Source organism: Alosa pseudoharengus, unplaced genomic scaffold (genome assembly GCF_046254945.1).
Source record: "Alosa pseudoharengus isolate Yale_2024_CS ecotype anadromous, Long Island Sound unplaced genomic scaffold, YU_APseudo_1.1 YU_APseudo_1.1_scf_15, whole genome shotgun sequence".
NCBI classification, from domain to species: Eukaryota; Metazoa; Chordata; class Actinopteri; order Clupeiformes; family Clupeidae; genus Alosa; species Alosa pseudoharengus.
In genome coordinates this window covers 3,468,003-3,486,512 of record NW_027468620.1, presented here as the reverse complement: position 1 = coordinate 3,486,512, position 18,510 = coordinate 3,468,003, and the positions used below count along the sequence as shown (strand labels likewise).

The following is an 18,510-nucleotide window of genomic DNA, read 5'->3' as shown; positions in this document are numbered from 1 at the left end:
ACAGTTGTTCACGTCTGTTATCTACTGTTAGGGAATTAATTAAGATATCCATCATATAAGGCTAGGAAGAAGCTCATTGCAGCTTGCAGCAAACAAATCAGCTGCTTTCATTATGTCACATCTGACAAAACTGCTTTAGTGTGATCACTATATTGTATATACACTATACTAATATTGAAACCGTCTCTTTGTGCATGTCTGAAAGAGATTGACAAACTAAACTACTTGCGTACAATGCCTTTTAGTGACTCCGTCTCCAGGTCAAATTAAGTTGATTTTTGAGAGATGTAATTCTATTTGACAGGCAAAAACTGTATGATCTAACACAAATTTAGGATTGAGTTGTTTTTTACTGACAACAATCAACTTACACTCTTCACATGAATACTAATACTACAGAATGTTTACATTGTCATTTTCTATGGCTTGTAGGTTACAAATTGTATAACTCAAAACACCCAAAAATCAATAACTGCATGTAAGCCTATGCAAATTCAAGCTTTATTCAACTTCTTTTTTGTAGCTCATGTCAAAGGACCAGACCACGGTTTTTCAGTTCACATTTTATGACCACCATCTTTGATATCACTGTCTGTTGACAAAGTTGGATTAGTTGACAGTCTCAAAGTACTCCTTTGATCCTTGAGGTGTTGGTTTGATCTAGAAGGAAAGAGACAATTAACATGTAATTAATAGCTCCCCTCACAAAACAAACTTTGTAAACAACCAAGGATAATGACTAAGTTATACATGAAAACAAAACTGTTACACTGTTAGGTAGATTCCTTTTAAACTACAAATGTCAGTTAAATATTGATTGTGCGCAAACAAAAAGCCTTACAGTAACACAATAAAGCACATCCTTTGAACACTTTTGCAAATGCAGACATACCTAAGAAACAAAAGAAAGATACCCCTCGTGATGCTGCTTGGTTATTCATGAGAGAAGTGTTTACGCCAGTTAGGCTAACACTTTAGTACTTTTACTTTTTACTTTGTACTATTTAACCCTTAGAACCCTAAGCTGTTTTTAGGGCATTTTCACTACCTTTATTCATAAGGATTTATTCTGGTCATTGTAAGTGCCACACACATATATTATATATTGTTTTTTTCAGGAGAGTTTAGGCTATTCAGATCTGCCATCATTTCATGTATTAATACTAGCATTGATTTTATTTAGATTTTTAAAGAATTAAAATATAAAAAGTGTATTATAAAAATTCTTATATTTCAACATGTATCTCACCACAGCAAGCTCACAGCTCTACATGCATTTCATGTGTGTGTAGGGCAGACTGTCCTGAATCGGGCAATATAATTGCCATGTTGGAGGGATACTCTGGGGCTAAGCAATTTACAGAAATATTTGCTGAGTGATTTACGGAAATAAATGCCATTTTTTATTTAGTGATGAAAAATGACCTTTCTGCGCTACATATCTGTGACACGAACTGATCTGACCTGACTTGACCCGAGGTTGCGTGTTAGCCTGCGTGCCTGTGTGTATGCAGTCATAATAATTCTCAACTCTTTACTGCATTGCCATGAACAAAGTAAAGGCAAAAAAGGTGTTTATTTGTTGAACAAATTGGGATGCAATGTGAGCCTTGAATTGGATGCCATGCAGGAATTTGCTAGGATCACAAAACCGGAATATGAACATGCTTTGCCATAGAGAAACACATGATAGCATTGGATTATAAACATGCTTTGCCACAAGAACAGACAAAAACGTGGGGTAAGTCCAGCTATATGAAGTTATTATTTTGCTGTCACTTCGTCTGTTTTATAACCCAGAAGGATGTACTTGGTATCAAATGATAGCTCTGAGTCTCCTCTTTCATCTGACATGCGTGGCATATCTATGCGATCACGGGTCCGCGAGTAATTCAAACGAGAGTAATGAGTGTGCAGCGTTGGTTTGTGTACATGACGTTATTATTTTGCAGTCACTTCGTCTGGTTTTATAAGCCAGAAGGATCGATAAACATGGTACCAATGGATAGCCCTGTGCCCCCTCTTTCATCTGATATGCTTGCCATATCGATGCGATCACGGGTTCGCGAGTAATTCAAACTAGAGTAATGTGTGTGCAGGTGAACGCAGAGAAGTATAGACTGTAAATATGATGCAATTTTATTTAATTTCATGATTTTTTTTAATTTTCATACTAGACAAGTGTGTAGTCTCGTTGGAAAGCCCCACTTCTGCTCTGTCGTGCAATAAAGGTTTCATCTCGCTGCGATGAACCATTCCGGAGCAATGTAACAGAGAAGAAAGGGTGTGTTTTTTGACGCACTTTGCGTCAATCGGGTTCTAAGGGTTAATCTGATTAATATAACACTTAGCAACTACTTTCTGCTAAGGTTTCAATTGATGGACACACATCCTGAACATGTGTTGTTTTCCCTCTGATTATTATTGGGGGCCAAGCAGCGAAGCTGCGAAGGCACCCATTGTGTTTCTATCTTTGGGGGCCAAGCAGCGAAGCTGCGAAGCCCCATTGTGTTTCTATGATTTCTTCTTATTATTATTATTTAACATCTTTCTTCCGCCATTGGAGTCTATGGCAGCCCATAGAACCGTCTCGTAAAAAGTTGTGAAATTTGGCACACCGATTGGGGACAGTCCAAAAATTAATTTCACCAAGTTTTATGCCGGCACCTCGAGCACTCTAGCGCCACCAACAGGCCAAAGTTGGACGTGCATTCACGTACGTAACTTTTGACCCGTAAGGCCAATTGTCAAAAATGAGGTATCGTTGGAATCCTTGGACCAAGCCGAGTTCAACGCACCCTATGACGTCATTTTCCGCCATGATGGATTTTCCGCCATATTGGATTTTAGTGAAAGTGAAACTAAAACTTCACAGGTCACAAATTTTGTCTGATCGACACCAAACTTGACATACATGATCTTCAGACCAAGCCTCACAAAAGTTGTGGTGTTTTGTCTCCGGAACTAAAACCGTTCATCCATAATATCCAATCGAAATTTGTGGCGAAGCCGCCAAACAGGAAGTGAGCTCATATCTCAGCAACCCATTCATCTATCATAACCAAACTAAATACCTGGACTAAGGACCCAATCAAAGGAACGCTCAAGAAATCTGGTGACCTTTGACCTGTAGGGGGCGCTGTAATTAAGAAACATGCCTTTTGGCCTGTAGCTGCTGTTGTGCTTAGAATTAAAACACACTAGTGGTGTCTGGTAATACTGTTGGAAGTCCTTAGGCCGACTGAAGCCAACTTGTGATGTCATCGTAATTGATTCGGCCGCCATATCGGATTTAATCACAAACATGAATAAGTATTCGCATGTCACAAATTTCAGCTGATCCTCACAAAAATTGGCAGAGACCATCTTCAGACCATGCCTTATCACTGTATTTTTTTGTGGAACAATTGACAGAAGCGTTCGCCTGTAACAGCCAATCGAATTTTGCGGCGAAGCCGCCAAACAGGAAGTGAGCTCATATCTCAGCAATACTTTCATGTATCAAAACCAAACTTAGTACATGGTCCCCAGGACCCACCAGGAGGACGCTCAAGAAATTTGGTGACCTTTGACCTCTAGGGGGCTCTGGAATTTGCAAAAATGTATTTTGGCCTGTAGTTGCTGCATTATTCTGCAATGGAGGTCAATGGTAGCCCATAGAACCGTCTGGTTCATCCTGATGATGCACAAATAATTTGGTGACCTTTGACCTCTATGGGGGCATTGAAATCACAGCAATCAATCAATCTTTTATTTTTGATGTCAAACTGATGACAGCGAGTTCCATCCAGTTAATTCTAAAGTGTGCGTGCAAGAGTGGGGCAGGGTGGGACGGGCAGGGGCGGTTGCGGCGGTGGGCTGGCTGGGGGAGGGGGTGGCGACACTCAGCCCTGGTTCAGCTCCACAAAATCAGTTATGTTTTGATGTGAAACTTGACCTTGTAACTCAGCCAATCTTGGGTTGTATGGCATGGAACTTGCTGTGACTGCTTAAAGCTATATGCCTGATGCAACGGCATTGACTTACATGGCAAATCTGGCCTGCTGAACTGCCTGCTTGGCCCCCACATTGCTGCTTGCAGCTATATTTTCTTATTATTATACTTTCTTCCGCCATGGAAGTCAATGGCAGCCCATAGAACCGTCTGGTGAAAAGTTGTGAAATTTGGCACACTGATTGGGGACAGTCTCATGATTAATTTCACCAAGTTTCATACCGGCACCTTGAGCGCTCTAGCGCCACCAACAGGCCAAAATTGGACTTGCGTTCACGCACGTAACTTCTGACCTGTTTACCCGATTGTCAAAAATGAGGTATCATTGGAATCCTTGGAGCAAGCCGAGTTCAACGCACCCTATGACGTCATTTTCCGCCATGATGGATTTTCCGCCATTTTGGATTTCATCAAAATCCCTTAAAACGCATCAGAGGTCACAAATTTTGTCCGATCGACACCAAACTTCACAGATATCATCTACAGACCATGCCTCATTAATGCATTGCTTTTTGTCTTCGGAACTAAAACCGTTCGCGCGTAACAGCCAATCGAAATTTGCGGCGAAGCCGCCAAACAGGAAGTGAGCTCATATCTCAGCAACCCATTCATCTATCATAACCAAACTTAGTCCATGGACTCAGGACCCCATCAGTGGGAAGCTCAAGAAATTTGGTGACCTTTGACCTCTAGGGGGCGCTTTAATTAAGAAACATGCCTTTTGGCCTGTAGCTGCTGTTGTGCTTAGAATTAAAACGCACTAGTGGTGTCTGATAATACTGTTAGAGGTCCTTAGGCCGACACAAGCCAACTTGTGATGTCATCGTAATTTATTCGGCCGCCATATTGGATTTAATCAAAAACATCAAAAAGTTTTCGCAGGTCACAAATTTCAGCGGATCCTCACCAAAATTGCCGGAGACCATCTTCAGACCATGCCTTATCAGTGCCTTGCTTTTTGGAACAATTGACAAAAGCATTCGCCCGTAACAGCCAATCGAAATTGGTGGCGAAGCCGCCAAACAGGAAGTGAGCTCATATCTCAGCAACCCTTTCATGTATCATAACCAAACTTACTACATATATTCATGACCCCAGTAGGAGGACGCTCAAAAAAATTGGTGACCTTTGACCTGTAGGGGGTGCTGCAATTAGCAATATTGCATTTTGATGTGTAGTTGTGTTTTATCAATCTTTTATTTTTTGATGTGAAACTGATGACAACATGTTCCATCCAGTTAATTCTAATGCGTGCGTGCAAGAGCAGGGCAGGGCAGGACGGGGTGGGACGGGCTGGCGTGATTAGGTGGGGGGGGCTGGCTGGCGGAAGCAGTGGCAAAACTCAGCCCTGTTTCAGCCCTACAAAGTCAGTTATGTTTTGATGTGAAAGTTGTTGAAAGTGTTAATCGCGGATGCCTGCTGAGTTCTATCTTGTCGCCGTAGCTACTCCGGCCTATTCTGCTTGGCCCCCTCATTGCTGCTTGCAGCTATATTTCTCTTTGTTATTGGTCTACTTGCTCAAAATTGGCTCAATTTTCCCTTACAGGGCTTACATCCATTTTTTGATGGACTCTTTATCATTGATTCTAATGGATTATTCTCTCATTAACAATGAATGGAGGTATGAAACATGCCTCTCATGGTAGGCTGTGGAACTGCAGTTTGCTCAGATTAATAGTCTTGGAGTGCCACATAGTGGTGGAGGACAGATTTGGAAAAAAAAAAAAACCAAAGCATCATGCACAATACAACAAAATGCTTATAAGCAGCATTGTATATCATATTGTAGTAAAATAATAACTGTATTAATACATAAATTGTGCATCCTTTAAGAAATATAATTGATCTCTTGCTGTTGAGATATGGCAGACAACAGACATTTTTCAGATCAACAAAGTGATCAAGTTCCTCCAAGATCTCAATAGGTGGATTGCACACAATGAAGGGAAACCATCAACTAATTTTCCATACTTGCTAACATCTTGGATTGTTTAAGTCCTCTGTGATTTACAGTGTCACATGCTGCTTTTAAATGAGAATTCCGGCAATTTTTCACATAGATCTGTTTCTTGAGGCCACAGAGTACTGTCGATACGAAAAAAAATTGGTTCTACCTAGCTCGAGTGTAGCATGAGTCGACTGCCAGCAGATTTGAAAACCTGCAAGGATAGGCTAGGCCTACTTGAAGATGGAGGATCATACATATTCTCAAACACATGAGAAGGAGTCGACAAATAAGCGTAAATTAAAAAGAGAACGCCAAGTTGAAGCCAAGAAGCCAAAGTTGCCTGCAAAGTTGTGCTGCAACGGATGACAGGAGAGGAATATTTTGTATATCAAAGGGCACTGTAAGTTATAGTTATTTTTCATTACTTTGCACACAATGTATCCTAAACTGACTAACTAAATGCAATTTGTAATTATTTTCTAAATGTAACCTGCATTCTGTTGAACCTGCGCGATTCAGCCCTGCACATGCCCGGACTCGAACCTGCGAACAGCAGCACCTCAGATCGGGAGGCGAGAGTGCTGACAGTTGAGCTAAAAGCCTAAAAGCCTAAAAGCTAAAAGCATGCCAGCAGCACTCTTGAGGCGTCGGGGAGTGAGGTTTACCAACATTCCACACGCACAGCTAAGCTAGCTGGCTTCTGTTACATAAAGTAACCTCATCACTGAAAGGAACACTGGACAAAGTAGTACTGGAAGCCATTTTAATCTTGGCATGAAACAGCTACCGTAGGAGTTAAATCACGCTCGGAATGGGAGGGGCTAGAAAGTAATATTCTCGAAACTGACATTTTGAATCATACGACGGAGTATTAGGGCCACACATGAAGAAAAAAAAATATTTTTGCCATGGCGAGATTAAACTCGACATGTTGACTTTAAAGTCGACATGTCGACATTAAATTCGACATTTCGAGAATAAAGTTGAAATATAATGTCGACTTTAATCTCGACGTGTCGACTTTAAAGTCGACATGCTGACATTAAACTCGCAATAGGCCCTACTGTTTAAACATAGCCTACACAGTTTAAGCTATGTAGCCTACACTAATACACAATATGTTACATAAAAAAATTGGCTTCAAATAGGTGTTATTTAAGATAGATTGCAGATATTCAGATAGATTGCGTCTTGTCTGTTAACTACTCATTGCCGTCATCGAAGTGCTGTCTCGCGGTTATGGAAATACCATGCACTATGCCGTTTAGGCTAAATAGCTAGAAAAAAATATGTTTCCAATGATATAGCCTAATGTTTCTATACAAAATGTTATTTCACTCTGTTTTACGTGGTTAAGGCCACTGCACATCCAAATAACTGCACTTCATGACCCACAGGCCGTCTCTCCATAGGACAACATGGCAAAACTCATTTTTCTAAAACTGCTTTTCCATGTCTCACCTGCAATACGTATAGGAGGCTAGAAACACAGGTATAGCCTAAGCATATACTATTTTGATCCCGTGAGAGAATATGTGCGCATGCTAGGGATGCACGATATATATAGGCGGTCGATATATTATTAGCCGATAAGTGAAAAAATGAAAATATTATTATCGGTCCGATAACAGAATTCTGGCCGATAATTTGCGCCGATATTTTTTTAAAGTCCTAATTTAGGCCTACGTAAGGTCCGTCTGGCTACACTGAGCTACTTGAGCTTGGTTGGCTATACATTTTCCTCAATATAATGTCAGCGGTGTGAATGTATTTCACCACTCTAACAAAATCTGTGGATAGTTCATTTGGGAATGTGTGCATCTCAAAATCCTCTCGTGAATGATCCGCCATTTAACCTTAACAGAGCGGAGCTCAGCCCTATCTAGAGCCGTCTTGTGCTGGTGTGTTTGCACTTTACCGCGCTGGTCGGGGAAACAAATAAACAAACTCGTTAGTGGCACGAGTAGGCCTACATAAGTAGGCCTAGTTCTAAGTTGTGTTTTAGTATTATATTTGCATTACTTTAGCTTGGGTTTTGTATTATTACCTAGAAATTTGCTAACCATTCGTGCTTCAGTTCCAGACAGGTCATCATAATAAGTTATAAAAACCTTCGGGGCTAACTCTCATTTCTGCTGCAGCAGGTTGTGCGCAACAGAGTAGACGGACATAAGATACAGTCTGAGGAGTTGCAGCTTTATTCAGTTACCCGCAGTTGAAACTAAACCTAGGTTTCCCCTCACAAACTCTGATTTGGTCGCTATACTGTAGCTTATTTCAAGCTGAGCCGTTTATGAGCGTTTAGTCCTAAATGAAAACGATTCAAACTCTCTAGCCAGTAGCCACTCACTCGCAATTCACTGACGTCAGGTTCACTTAAAGGAGCCACACATACTGTAGGGCTACTGTTATGTTGTTGACTGCCGTAGGCCTACTATTGAGGACTATTATGAGTTCTGTCCATCATTTGGTGGTAGGTAAAATTACTGCAATAAAATTATGCTTATTAAATGCTTTCAAGAGTAATATTATCGGTTATCGTATCGGTATCGGCCACAACAAACCAATAAATATCGGTTATCGTTATCGGCCCTAAAATTCCATATCGGTGCATCTCTAGTGCATGCACTTTATTTATGCACTTTGTGTGCATATGTGTGCATGTAGGCTACTAGCCTACATGGGGTGGTCGGGAGGACAGCTTCATTTGTCCCTCCATAGACATTCAGCAATAGGCTGTTTTGCATCCATTACAAACAAGCAACGTGAAAGTCTAGGATTGGGGAGAGCGCCTAGTATGCCTCTAGTGCATAAGCATGAAGTTGAACCTTTAGATGAAAAACAACACTTTAATAATAGGCCTACAATAAATAAATAAACCGCTATGACGTTTAGGCCATCGCATTTATCACCTGTAACTCTGTGATAAGGACCTAACAGCAAAGTATTTGGCTGAGCAACTTAGGTTAATATGTTCTATGTTTTGTCCACATGATATAGGCTTATGTCTTATCATTGTTGCACTCGAACACTGAATCATTGTTGCACTTGTTGCATGGTTTCATTCGTCCTCCCTTTCAATCGTCCCGAGCGGTCGTTCTCTCTCCAAACTAACTTTATTCTCTAAATGTTGAGTTTAATGTCGACACGTCGAGATTAAAGTCGACATGATATTTCAACTTTATTCTCGAAATGTTGAGTTTAATGTCGAAATGGCGACATTAAAGTCGATACGTCGAGATTAAAGTCGATATTACATTTCAACTTTATTCTCGAAATGTCGAGTTTAATGTTGACATGGTGACTTTAAAGTCGACATGTGGAGTTTAATTTCGTCATGGCAAAAATATTTTTTTCATTCATGTGTGGCCCTAATACTCCGTCGTAGGAATCAGCATTTGGCTTTCGAAGCACAAATGTTTCGACACACTGCTCGAAAGTGAGGCTCAAAACACCCATGTCATGTCCCCACAGCTTAAAAATCAAGCAAATGTATGGCAACATTGAGAGTTTTTTTATGAGAAAAAGGATTTTGAGAACAACATAGCGGCAAATAGAGGTAGACTGTATTTTTCTGTCACCTCACAAGGTCTCCCATCCAAATACATCACTGCTTGTCATCTGATTTGTAACGTGAGCATAAGCTACAGAGTGTGCTATGGACTTGAGTAAACTTTCTCTCGCCTACCAAGCACATGATGGCTTTGTTCATCTATTTGCGTCAAATGTTTCAGTGTTTCACAAAACCTCGCTTTGCCCATCCCTGATAGAGTGTACACTGCAATGAAATTGGTCTGTAACTTTTAGGGACAGTGCAACAACTTCGGCTCTTCATTTTTTTGTATTTGTGTTAAGAGTTTAGATAAGAGTTTAAGAGTGACAGAATGCATTTGAATGCTTTGGGTTCAAGGAATTTGTTTGGAATCCTGTCTATGCTAGAAACCTTGTTGGAAGGGGACGTGGGCGGGGGTGTCTAGTGACGCTATGCAACCCACCACCGGGAGATTTAAAAACACACACAGCTGATCAGAACGAAGAACAACAACAACAAGGAGAAAGAAAACATGGCACACTGGGGAGACCAAGAAATCCGGACGCTCCTTGCCCTTAGGGGAGAAGATGAGGTGAGGCGCCACATGAACGGGACAGTAAAGGATGGTCCTATATTGGAAAGACTGGCCGGAAAACTCCGCGACCTCGGCTATGCACGGGACAAGATGCAGGTCACCAGCAAATTAAAAAGCCTGCAAAAAATTCAACAGCGTCAATGACCACAACGGCAGAAGTGGCAGGGGGAGACTGGATTGGCCATATTTCCACCTCTGTTGTGCGATTTGGGGGAGCAGCCACTCGGCCAACCCTGTCGCTCTTCAGAGCAGCATGGAGGCGACACCTGCATCCCCAGCACCCAGTGTCTGTTCTGGCGCCGACACCAGCACCAGCGATTCCAACACCGAAAGCCAACAATCAGCCACCGATAACCAACCAGGTAAATTCGTAGGCCTACTCATTTTCGCAATTCCAGGCCATAACATTCCCCTGTGTGTTTCACCGATTTGTTTGCCTATGAAACAACCCGACTAAGTATCCAAAGGGACATGCAGTCGCAGTCTTCCCTTATGCGGGACATGATTGCAAGAATACCAGCTCCTGTACCAGAGCACAGCACCCCACGCCACTACCGTGCACCTGCTGCAGCGTCCTACCACTCTCCTCCGCCACCATTCCCCAGCTTCCACATGGACGAGTCACACAACGGGCCGTCTGCGTCTTATCAGCAGCTGGACTGATCATAAACAACAGTAAACTGTTGTTTTTAATTTTGCGATTTTTTTAAAACATTTTTTAGCACTGCATATTTTGCAGTTATAGGACTCTATTTTTGGTATGGATGGTCTTTTTTGTATGTTTGTAAATAGTTATAATACACTGTTGCACTGATGTTTCATTTTGCACTTGTAAATAGTTAATGTTTGTAAATAGTTAGGCTATAATATGCCTACATTGCACTGTTGGATGTTTCATTTTGCACTTGTAAATAGTTCAAGCACATTTCTTTCTATTAAAACATTTATAGTTTAATCTTCCTGTGTACTTTACTCATTTACATTTGCCAGACTTCACAAATACAGCCTAAGTCCGCTGTTATTCAAATGTGGACGTCTAATCGGTGAAATCACACTTCTTATTGTAATGCTTAATGCATTGTATACCGATTGCTTTGGTAACTGCACCTGTTTAGAATATTGTGGACTTTAATGCTAGGAATGCCTGCTGTATTGTTCGAGGACAGGCGATAATGCTCTTGAACAAGAGTAGGTATTGTAATGCTTAATGCAACTGCTCCCTGCTTCTCTTCAATTTCTCATCCAAATTACTTTTTATTGTCCGAAGACGTTGATCGCAAGATGAATCCGATTCTATCGAAGCATAGCACTGCACGATGATGCAAAGCAACTTCAATTGCATCTGCAAGGTAGGCCTACTAAAGATGTGGGCAGCAGCTAGCCAAAGTGTTGTCGGTTCTCCTGCCATGGTTTTGAAAATTACACACCTGCTGCATCTGAAGGGTGCATAAGGCCCACGCATATCAGTCTACACGCCCCCTATTGCACGTCACGTTTAAATTTGCTAGCTGGTCCCACCCATAGGTCCTGTCTCCTGGCTCCCCAAATCGCCGGGACTTGTGAACAGATCAGCAGGCCGGCAAATTTTCACCTCATTTTCAGACACACGTTGCGGCAAAAAGACGTCTCCTCTTCCGCAAATTTTGCGTAATCTCTGTGTGAAAGGGCCTATAGAGTGACAATGCATTGGTTTGGTAGGTCACAGGTTAGGTTATTGGTTATTATTGTAATGATACTATTCATAATGAGCTGTAAAGTAACTCTGACTTTTAAAAACATTTTTTTAAAGGATATCGACTAATTATCGGTATCGTCAAAATCACAAAAAATATCAATATTATTTTTTGTCCATATCGCCCACCCCTAGTGCTGTATATTAAGTAAGCAGCCACCATCCTTATTCATAACAGAGGCACGAGCCTGAATGATGAAGAGACCAAGAGATCTCAAACAAAAAGGTTCAAAAGTAGGTCAAGTTAACCAACAATTGAGAAGGAGCTTAGCCTAGAAATCTAGACGCACCCTAGCGGCAAATTACATTTGCTGCCAGGGCTAGTCTAGCAACTCTCCGTTGGCTTGTGAGCTAGAAAAATTAAACTTCAATCAGGCCAATCAAATCGTGTATAGAGTCGTTAGGCGGGCTTAACATAATGATTGATGGCAGAGTTGCAATGGTTTGGCTTGAATTCCCTGCTACTTGAAAACAAATAAGATAATGTTGCTGTTGGCGAACAGTGTGACACGAGTTAAGCTTTTATTAAGTTGGCAAAAGTTTGAACTAGCCAACTAGCTCCGCTGGTGGGAAACGCATGGGACTCATAGCGCTGTCCTATTGCGTGGTAATTAATGCGATGGCGAACCCAGAAAGAGCGTCTTAAAAACGTAAACAGTCATAATCAAAATCCATGGTCCTAAAAGCGGCCGCTTCCAACAGATTGGTAGGAGAATGTGTGTGAATATTAGGGGTGTAAATATTAATCGATTCGTATCGATGCATCAATTATGCAGCCGACGATTCGTGCCTCAATGCGTCCGCAAGAGTATTGATTAATGTGTTTATTCTGCCGCCTGTTTGTTCACCTATCTACCTGGCTGAGTAATAAAAAAAATTCCGAAATCAATGATAACGTGATGTAATTTAAGTAATGAGCATGCGACCAGAGCGGGTGAAAGCGTCGCACAGGAGCAAAATAACCGTATTCTCTGGATAAGAACGAAAGCATCGGAGCACAACATTTCAGCGAAGTTTTGATGGATTGACAGTGGCTATGAATGTAAGGGGCTACATACCCAATCTTTCGTGCAGCTATCACAAGAGTTACACGAGTCAGACTATGTGCCTACGTTACATCTACGTCCCCTGAGCCTGCGCAGAAAGCCTCGTCGACCAACAGGAAACGGTTGAAATTTGCTTCACCCGCCTCGACTGACGTCTAAGTGATGACTGTCCATATCTTTTACTGTCTATGCTTCAGACGCATTTGTTACTTACGTTTCAAACATTGTTTTGTTGAGTCTGACTTTCAAGAGCGATGGTACCGTTAGAGCGATCTGGCAATGAAAGTGAAATTTTGCACACTCCAGTCGGCGTCAAGTCATGGGTATCGAAGTATTTTGGCTTCAGAAAAACAGATGAAGCAGTGGTAAGACATGTGGCCGTTTGCAAAGAGAAAGACTGTCAGTGTGAGATAAGATACTTGCTAAGTCAAATCTATCAGCACACCTGAAAAGGCGCTATGGTATTGAAGGCGAGAGCACAGGCTTCCAAGCCCGCCACACCACTGACAACGTTTTTCACTCAAAAGTTGTCGAGCACTTCAAAAAGAGCAAAAAACATTACAAGGCCATTGCGTTTTTTTTTATATGCAAAGACATGAGGCCATATTGTGTCACAGAGAACGAAGGCTTTAGATACCTGCTCCTACATTCCGAACTTCTACACCAAAGTTTGTGATGAAGTTATTCAGGGTCTGATGAGTGCAGAGCGAGTAGCCATAACTTCATAACTTCTTTTTTTTAACAGTGAATAGGCTAATTGGCCATACTAGACCTGCACAGTAAGCATTAGACGTTATTATTGGGGGCCAAGCAGCGAAAGTTTCTGGACACTCCACTGACCACTCACACTCATTTACGGACCTCTAAACCCAGCCGTCTAGCGCCACCAACAGGTCAAAATCTGGCCGAAAATTGAACCGCTGGGTCTAAAGTTATGAAATGAAGTTATGAAATTCGCCACACTGATTCAGCACTGTCCCATGATCACTCTCACCAATTTACAGAACTCTATGCCCAACACTCTAGTGCCACCAATGGGTCAAAACTGGATAGCATTAACGCATGTGAAGATTGAACGGTGCATCCGATTTTCACAAATCAGGCACTGTTGTAATCCCTGGACTGACCTAAGTTCAATGACTTCTATTACGTCACTTTCCGCCATATTGGAACTCCGCCATATTGGATTTAGTCCAAACTCTACGAAAAGTTTCAGCGGTTACAAATTTCATCCGATTTTCACAGAACTTGGAGGAGATGATCTTCAGACCGAGCCGCACAAACGATACTGATCACTCAGATTTTTTAATTTCATTTTTGTTTGCTCGTGACAGCCAATCAAATATGGTGAATGAAGCCACCAAACAGGAAGTGGACTAACATCTCCGTGGCACTTTGAGTTCACATAACAAAACTCGATACCATTAGTCATGACACTGTCCCAATCACTCACAGCAATTTTTATGCATATACATTGAACACTCTAGCGCCACCACCAGTTCAATGCTGGACATGCGTTCATGCGAGTGATCCTTGACTCTTTTGTCTGATTTCACAATTGAGGTAGTGTCTGTGTCCTTGGACCATCCCGAGTTCATCGACTCCTATCCCGTCACTCTCCGCCATATTGGATTTGGTCCAAACTCTACGAAAAGTTTCAGCGGTTACAAATTTCATCCGATTTTCACAGAACTTGGCGGAGATGATCTTCAGACCGAGCCGCACAAACGATACTTGTCAGATTTTTTAATTTCAAGTTTATTTGCCCGTGACAGCCAATCACACATGGCGACGATGCCGCCTAACAGGAAGTGGGCTGACATCTCGGCTATGCTTTAATGTATGAAGTCCAAACTTGGTACAGGGACTTGGTATCTGATTGTGAGGACGCATCATGTGGCCTCTATAGGGGGCGCTTTAATACAGGAAGTGAGCTTGTATCTCAGCAACGCTTCGGTGTAAAAAGTCCAAACTTGGTATAAGGACCTGTTACCTGATTATGATGACGCACTAGGAAATTGGAATCATTTGGCCTCTATAGGGGGCGCTGCAATACAGGAAGTGAGCTCCTATGTTAGCAACGCTATATGTATGAAGTCCAGACTTGGTACAGGGACTTGGTACCTCATTGTGAGGACACAGTAGGAAATTGGCATCATTTGGCCTCTATAGGGGGTGCTGTAATACAAGAAGTGGGCTCATATCTCAGCAACGCTTCGTTGTATGAAGTCCAAACTTGATACATGGACATATTAGCTGATTGTGAGGACATGCAAGGAAAGTGGTCTCATTTGACCTCTAGGGGTGCTGTAATAAAGAAAGTGAGCTCACATCTCAGCAACACTTTGGTGTATGAAGTCCAAACTTGGTAGAGGGACATGGTAGCTGATTGTGAGAACTCACAAGGACATTGGTGTAATTTGGCCTCTAGGGGCGCTGTAACAAAGTAAATGAGCTTATTTCTCAGCCATTCTTTATCCAATTGCAATCAAACTTGCTGTGAGTGCTTGCTCATGGCATGGCAATGCCATTCCTGCTATAGCGCTCTGCTTGGCCCCCACATTGCTGCTTGCAGCTATATTTTTATTTTGTTCTTATTACAATTTATCTGATTGCACTATATTTTACTCTAACTGTAACTGTAGGCAGTAACTGTTCTATTTGCAGTGCATTGAGCACAAGCTATAGTGTAACAAGTACATCATGCAAATTAGAATTCTGTATTCTCAATAAAAGGCAAATTATTTTTTTGTTGATTTATTTTAAACTTAATAGATATCATGTAAAAATATCAAGTATTGAATCGTATCGAATTGTATTGTGGGGAATTCTGAAGTATCGAAAATAATCTAATCATTGGCTTAAGAAATCAATATTGTATCGAATAGTCATGAAGATTTACACCCCTAGTGAATATGTGACTAAAAAGCGTAATAATGGAATACTCATTACCAGAGCCGTCATACAGCTGAAGACTTGGGAGATCACTAAAGAGCTAAACACACAATGGAGTGTCATTGCGTCGCAGAAGTCGTGCCCAGCGCTTGCCCTCAGACTTCGAGGAGAAGTTAACTGTCTTTTCAGCGTTATGTGATCAACTTAAGGAAAACTCATTCCCACCCCCTGGATCTGATGGAAAATGCTGATCGAATGCCAGTGATTTTTGCCATGCCAACATCTGTCAGTGTTAAAACTGCTTGTTGAAGCTGCTTCGATTTACTTTATTTTCCGGCCCAAAACAATTACTCCTGAAATGGGTCTTATCAAAATCAGAATCAGCTTTATTGGCCAGGTTTGCATTCACAAACAAACAAGGAATTTGACTCCGGTTAATCTTATATTCAGGGTTATCTTATATTCGGACCAATTTAAAGTATATATTGGTATTTTAACCCAAATGCACCTCAGCAGAATTCTACAGCACTGCTACGGATATTTTTTTGAATAGGCTTCTTTTCAATGATGGGCTAGGCAATCATGTCAAAAGTTCTATGTCAATTATTGATGTTTATAGAGACATTGTGTTTATAGAATATGATGCTGCATGTGCAATACTGCATACCCAGAATACATACAGAGGTATTTATTTCAGTAAATGTAGGACTAACCGTGGGGGATTCTGGGGTCCAGCTGGCAGGGCAAACTTCACCATGTGTCTCCACAAACTGGAATGCTTTCACCAGACGAAGAGTTTCCTCAACACATCGCCCCACAGGTAGGTCATTCACACTCATGTGTCTCACCACTCCATTTGGATCAATGATGAACAAACCTCTAACAAACAAAAATATAATCATCATTATATGTGGCATGTCATGGCAAACTGAGTTTGGTCACTGATGTTCATTCTGAGATATAGTGATTTGAAAGACAATGGGTCTGAAAAATTACTGAAATATAGTTTTTCTAATTATTAATGTGTTTTGGTTAGGAAGAGGGTCTGAAGTGGAAATTTTTATGACCCCTGCCAAGGCAGTGTAGTGGTCATATAGGAGTTGTCAAAGTATACACGCACATAACACATAAACACACCCACACATACAAGCACGCACACGCACACACCCCATTACCCCCCCCCCCCCCCAACACACACACACACACACAGAATCACACATATGAAGCAAACACACACATGCACCCATTAATTTACATACACAAAAGTTGCAACATTAGGGAGATGGAGACAAATTTACAAGCGTGATTTAGTTTTGCAGAAAAAATGTGCAGGACTGAGCGGCGGTCATATTTTGTACCACCATGCGGTACATCTAGTTTTGTACAGACTCCTGTTTTGTCTGAGCAAAATTTCTGTTTTACTTGGTCTGATTTATGTTTGGATATTCATGAGGAGCTCTTGAAGAGGCCAATCACAATACCACTCAAAATCTGAAGACAAATAAGATTTGTTTACCAACGGGAGAGCCAATTATAAACTGGTAGCCAGCTTCAAAAGGTAAACAAATTAGTATCTATGCTTTAAATTTGAATTTACTCTGCAGGTTGGTCTGGAAAGGATCCCATTGATATCCGTTTCCACTAAGGCTGCAGCTATAGATTCTTTTTGGAATCGAGTATTCTATTATAAAAGCACCAATTTCCACCAAATTCTAAAACAAAGATGTTTTTTAATACTTCAAAATAACATTTGAACCTTGAACAAATTAACCTTAAATTTTTCAGTAGCCATAGGTCTGTAGATTTTAACTAAATCTGGTTTGGTTCTAAACGGGAGCATTTACTGCCTTAAAAACCCGATTTTGTTTACCGTGCTCGGAGTTTGGTGCTGGGCTGGTGGGTGCCCTATTTCCGTCCACTCACTCGGCACATCAATGGTCAGACCGAGAATGCTCGTTGCGAAATCAAAATTCCACTGGAGCTCCAAGAGGATTTGTACACGCAGCCTTACAACAGTGTTCACCAGTCTTTCTCCTATCTTTCTGGAAGGACACAGTACTTACAAATGCTGAGCTGCAAGTCTGAGAGTACTGCTGTGACAAGAGGGGTGGCCCCAGGGGTCTGTGTTGGGCCCTCTGTTGTTCATTATCTACCTATTCCAACTTGGCACTATCCTCAAGCAACATGGTGTTCAATTTCACTGCTATGCTGACGACACCCAGCTCTACTTATCTACAAAACCCTTCTTCAAAACCTCTTCTGCCAGCTGTAATTACTGCCTGCCTCCATGACATCACAGCTGGACTGCACCTTGCCGTGGTGGAGAGGCTTGTGTACTCCAATGAACCTGATAGCTATGCCGGCGGGATTTTATATCCCTGGCAAGTTCAACTAAGCCGGACAGGTCAAAGGAGAGGAGGCAGACAAAGCAGACATTATGACTATTTGACAGAAATGGTGGCCATCTTGAAAATGGTCGCCATCCTGAATTTTTGACCGGCACATACCTTTTTCCAAAAGAGTGTTCCTTGAAGAGTATTTCTGCCTAATTTTATGCTTGCATCACCATTTGAACAATGGAAATAATTAATATCGACAGGAACGGTGGCCATCTTTAAAAATGGCAGCCATCTTGAATTTTTGAGGGACTAGCATCTTTTTCCATTAACATGTCCTTTAGAATGTGTTTGTATCAAATTGTATGCTTGGATCACTTTTTGATATAATAAGCATTAAATAGAAAGGAATGGAATTGAACCTGTGTCCTA

The 18,510-nt window shown here is 41.5% G+C and overlaps 1 protein-coding gene across 1 annotated transcript in view; it reads right to left on the bottom strand.

Annotated features, from left to right (window-relative positions):
* Nucleotides 1-479: 479 nt before the first annotated feature.
* prdx3 (peroxiredoxin 3) overlaps nucleotides 480-18,510 on the bottom strand; it is a 69,878-nt gene continuing 51,847 nt past the window's right edge. Inside the window, exons 6-7 of the mRNA XM_076285272.1 lie at nucleotides 16,456-16,621; nucleotides 480-660 (exon numbers count right to left, since the gene is read on the bottom strand). Of these exons, the coding sequence (XP_076141387.1) occupies nucleotides 610-660; nucleotides 16,456-16,621 (217 nt within the window). The 3' untranslated portion in view covers nucleotides 480-609. The remainder of the gene's footprint in view (nucleotides 661-16,455; nucleotides 16,622-18,510) is intronic.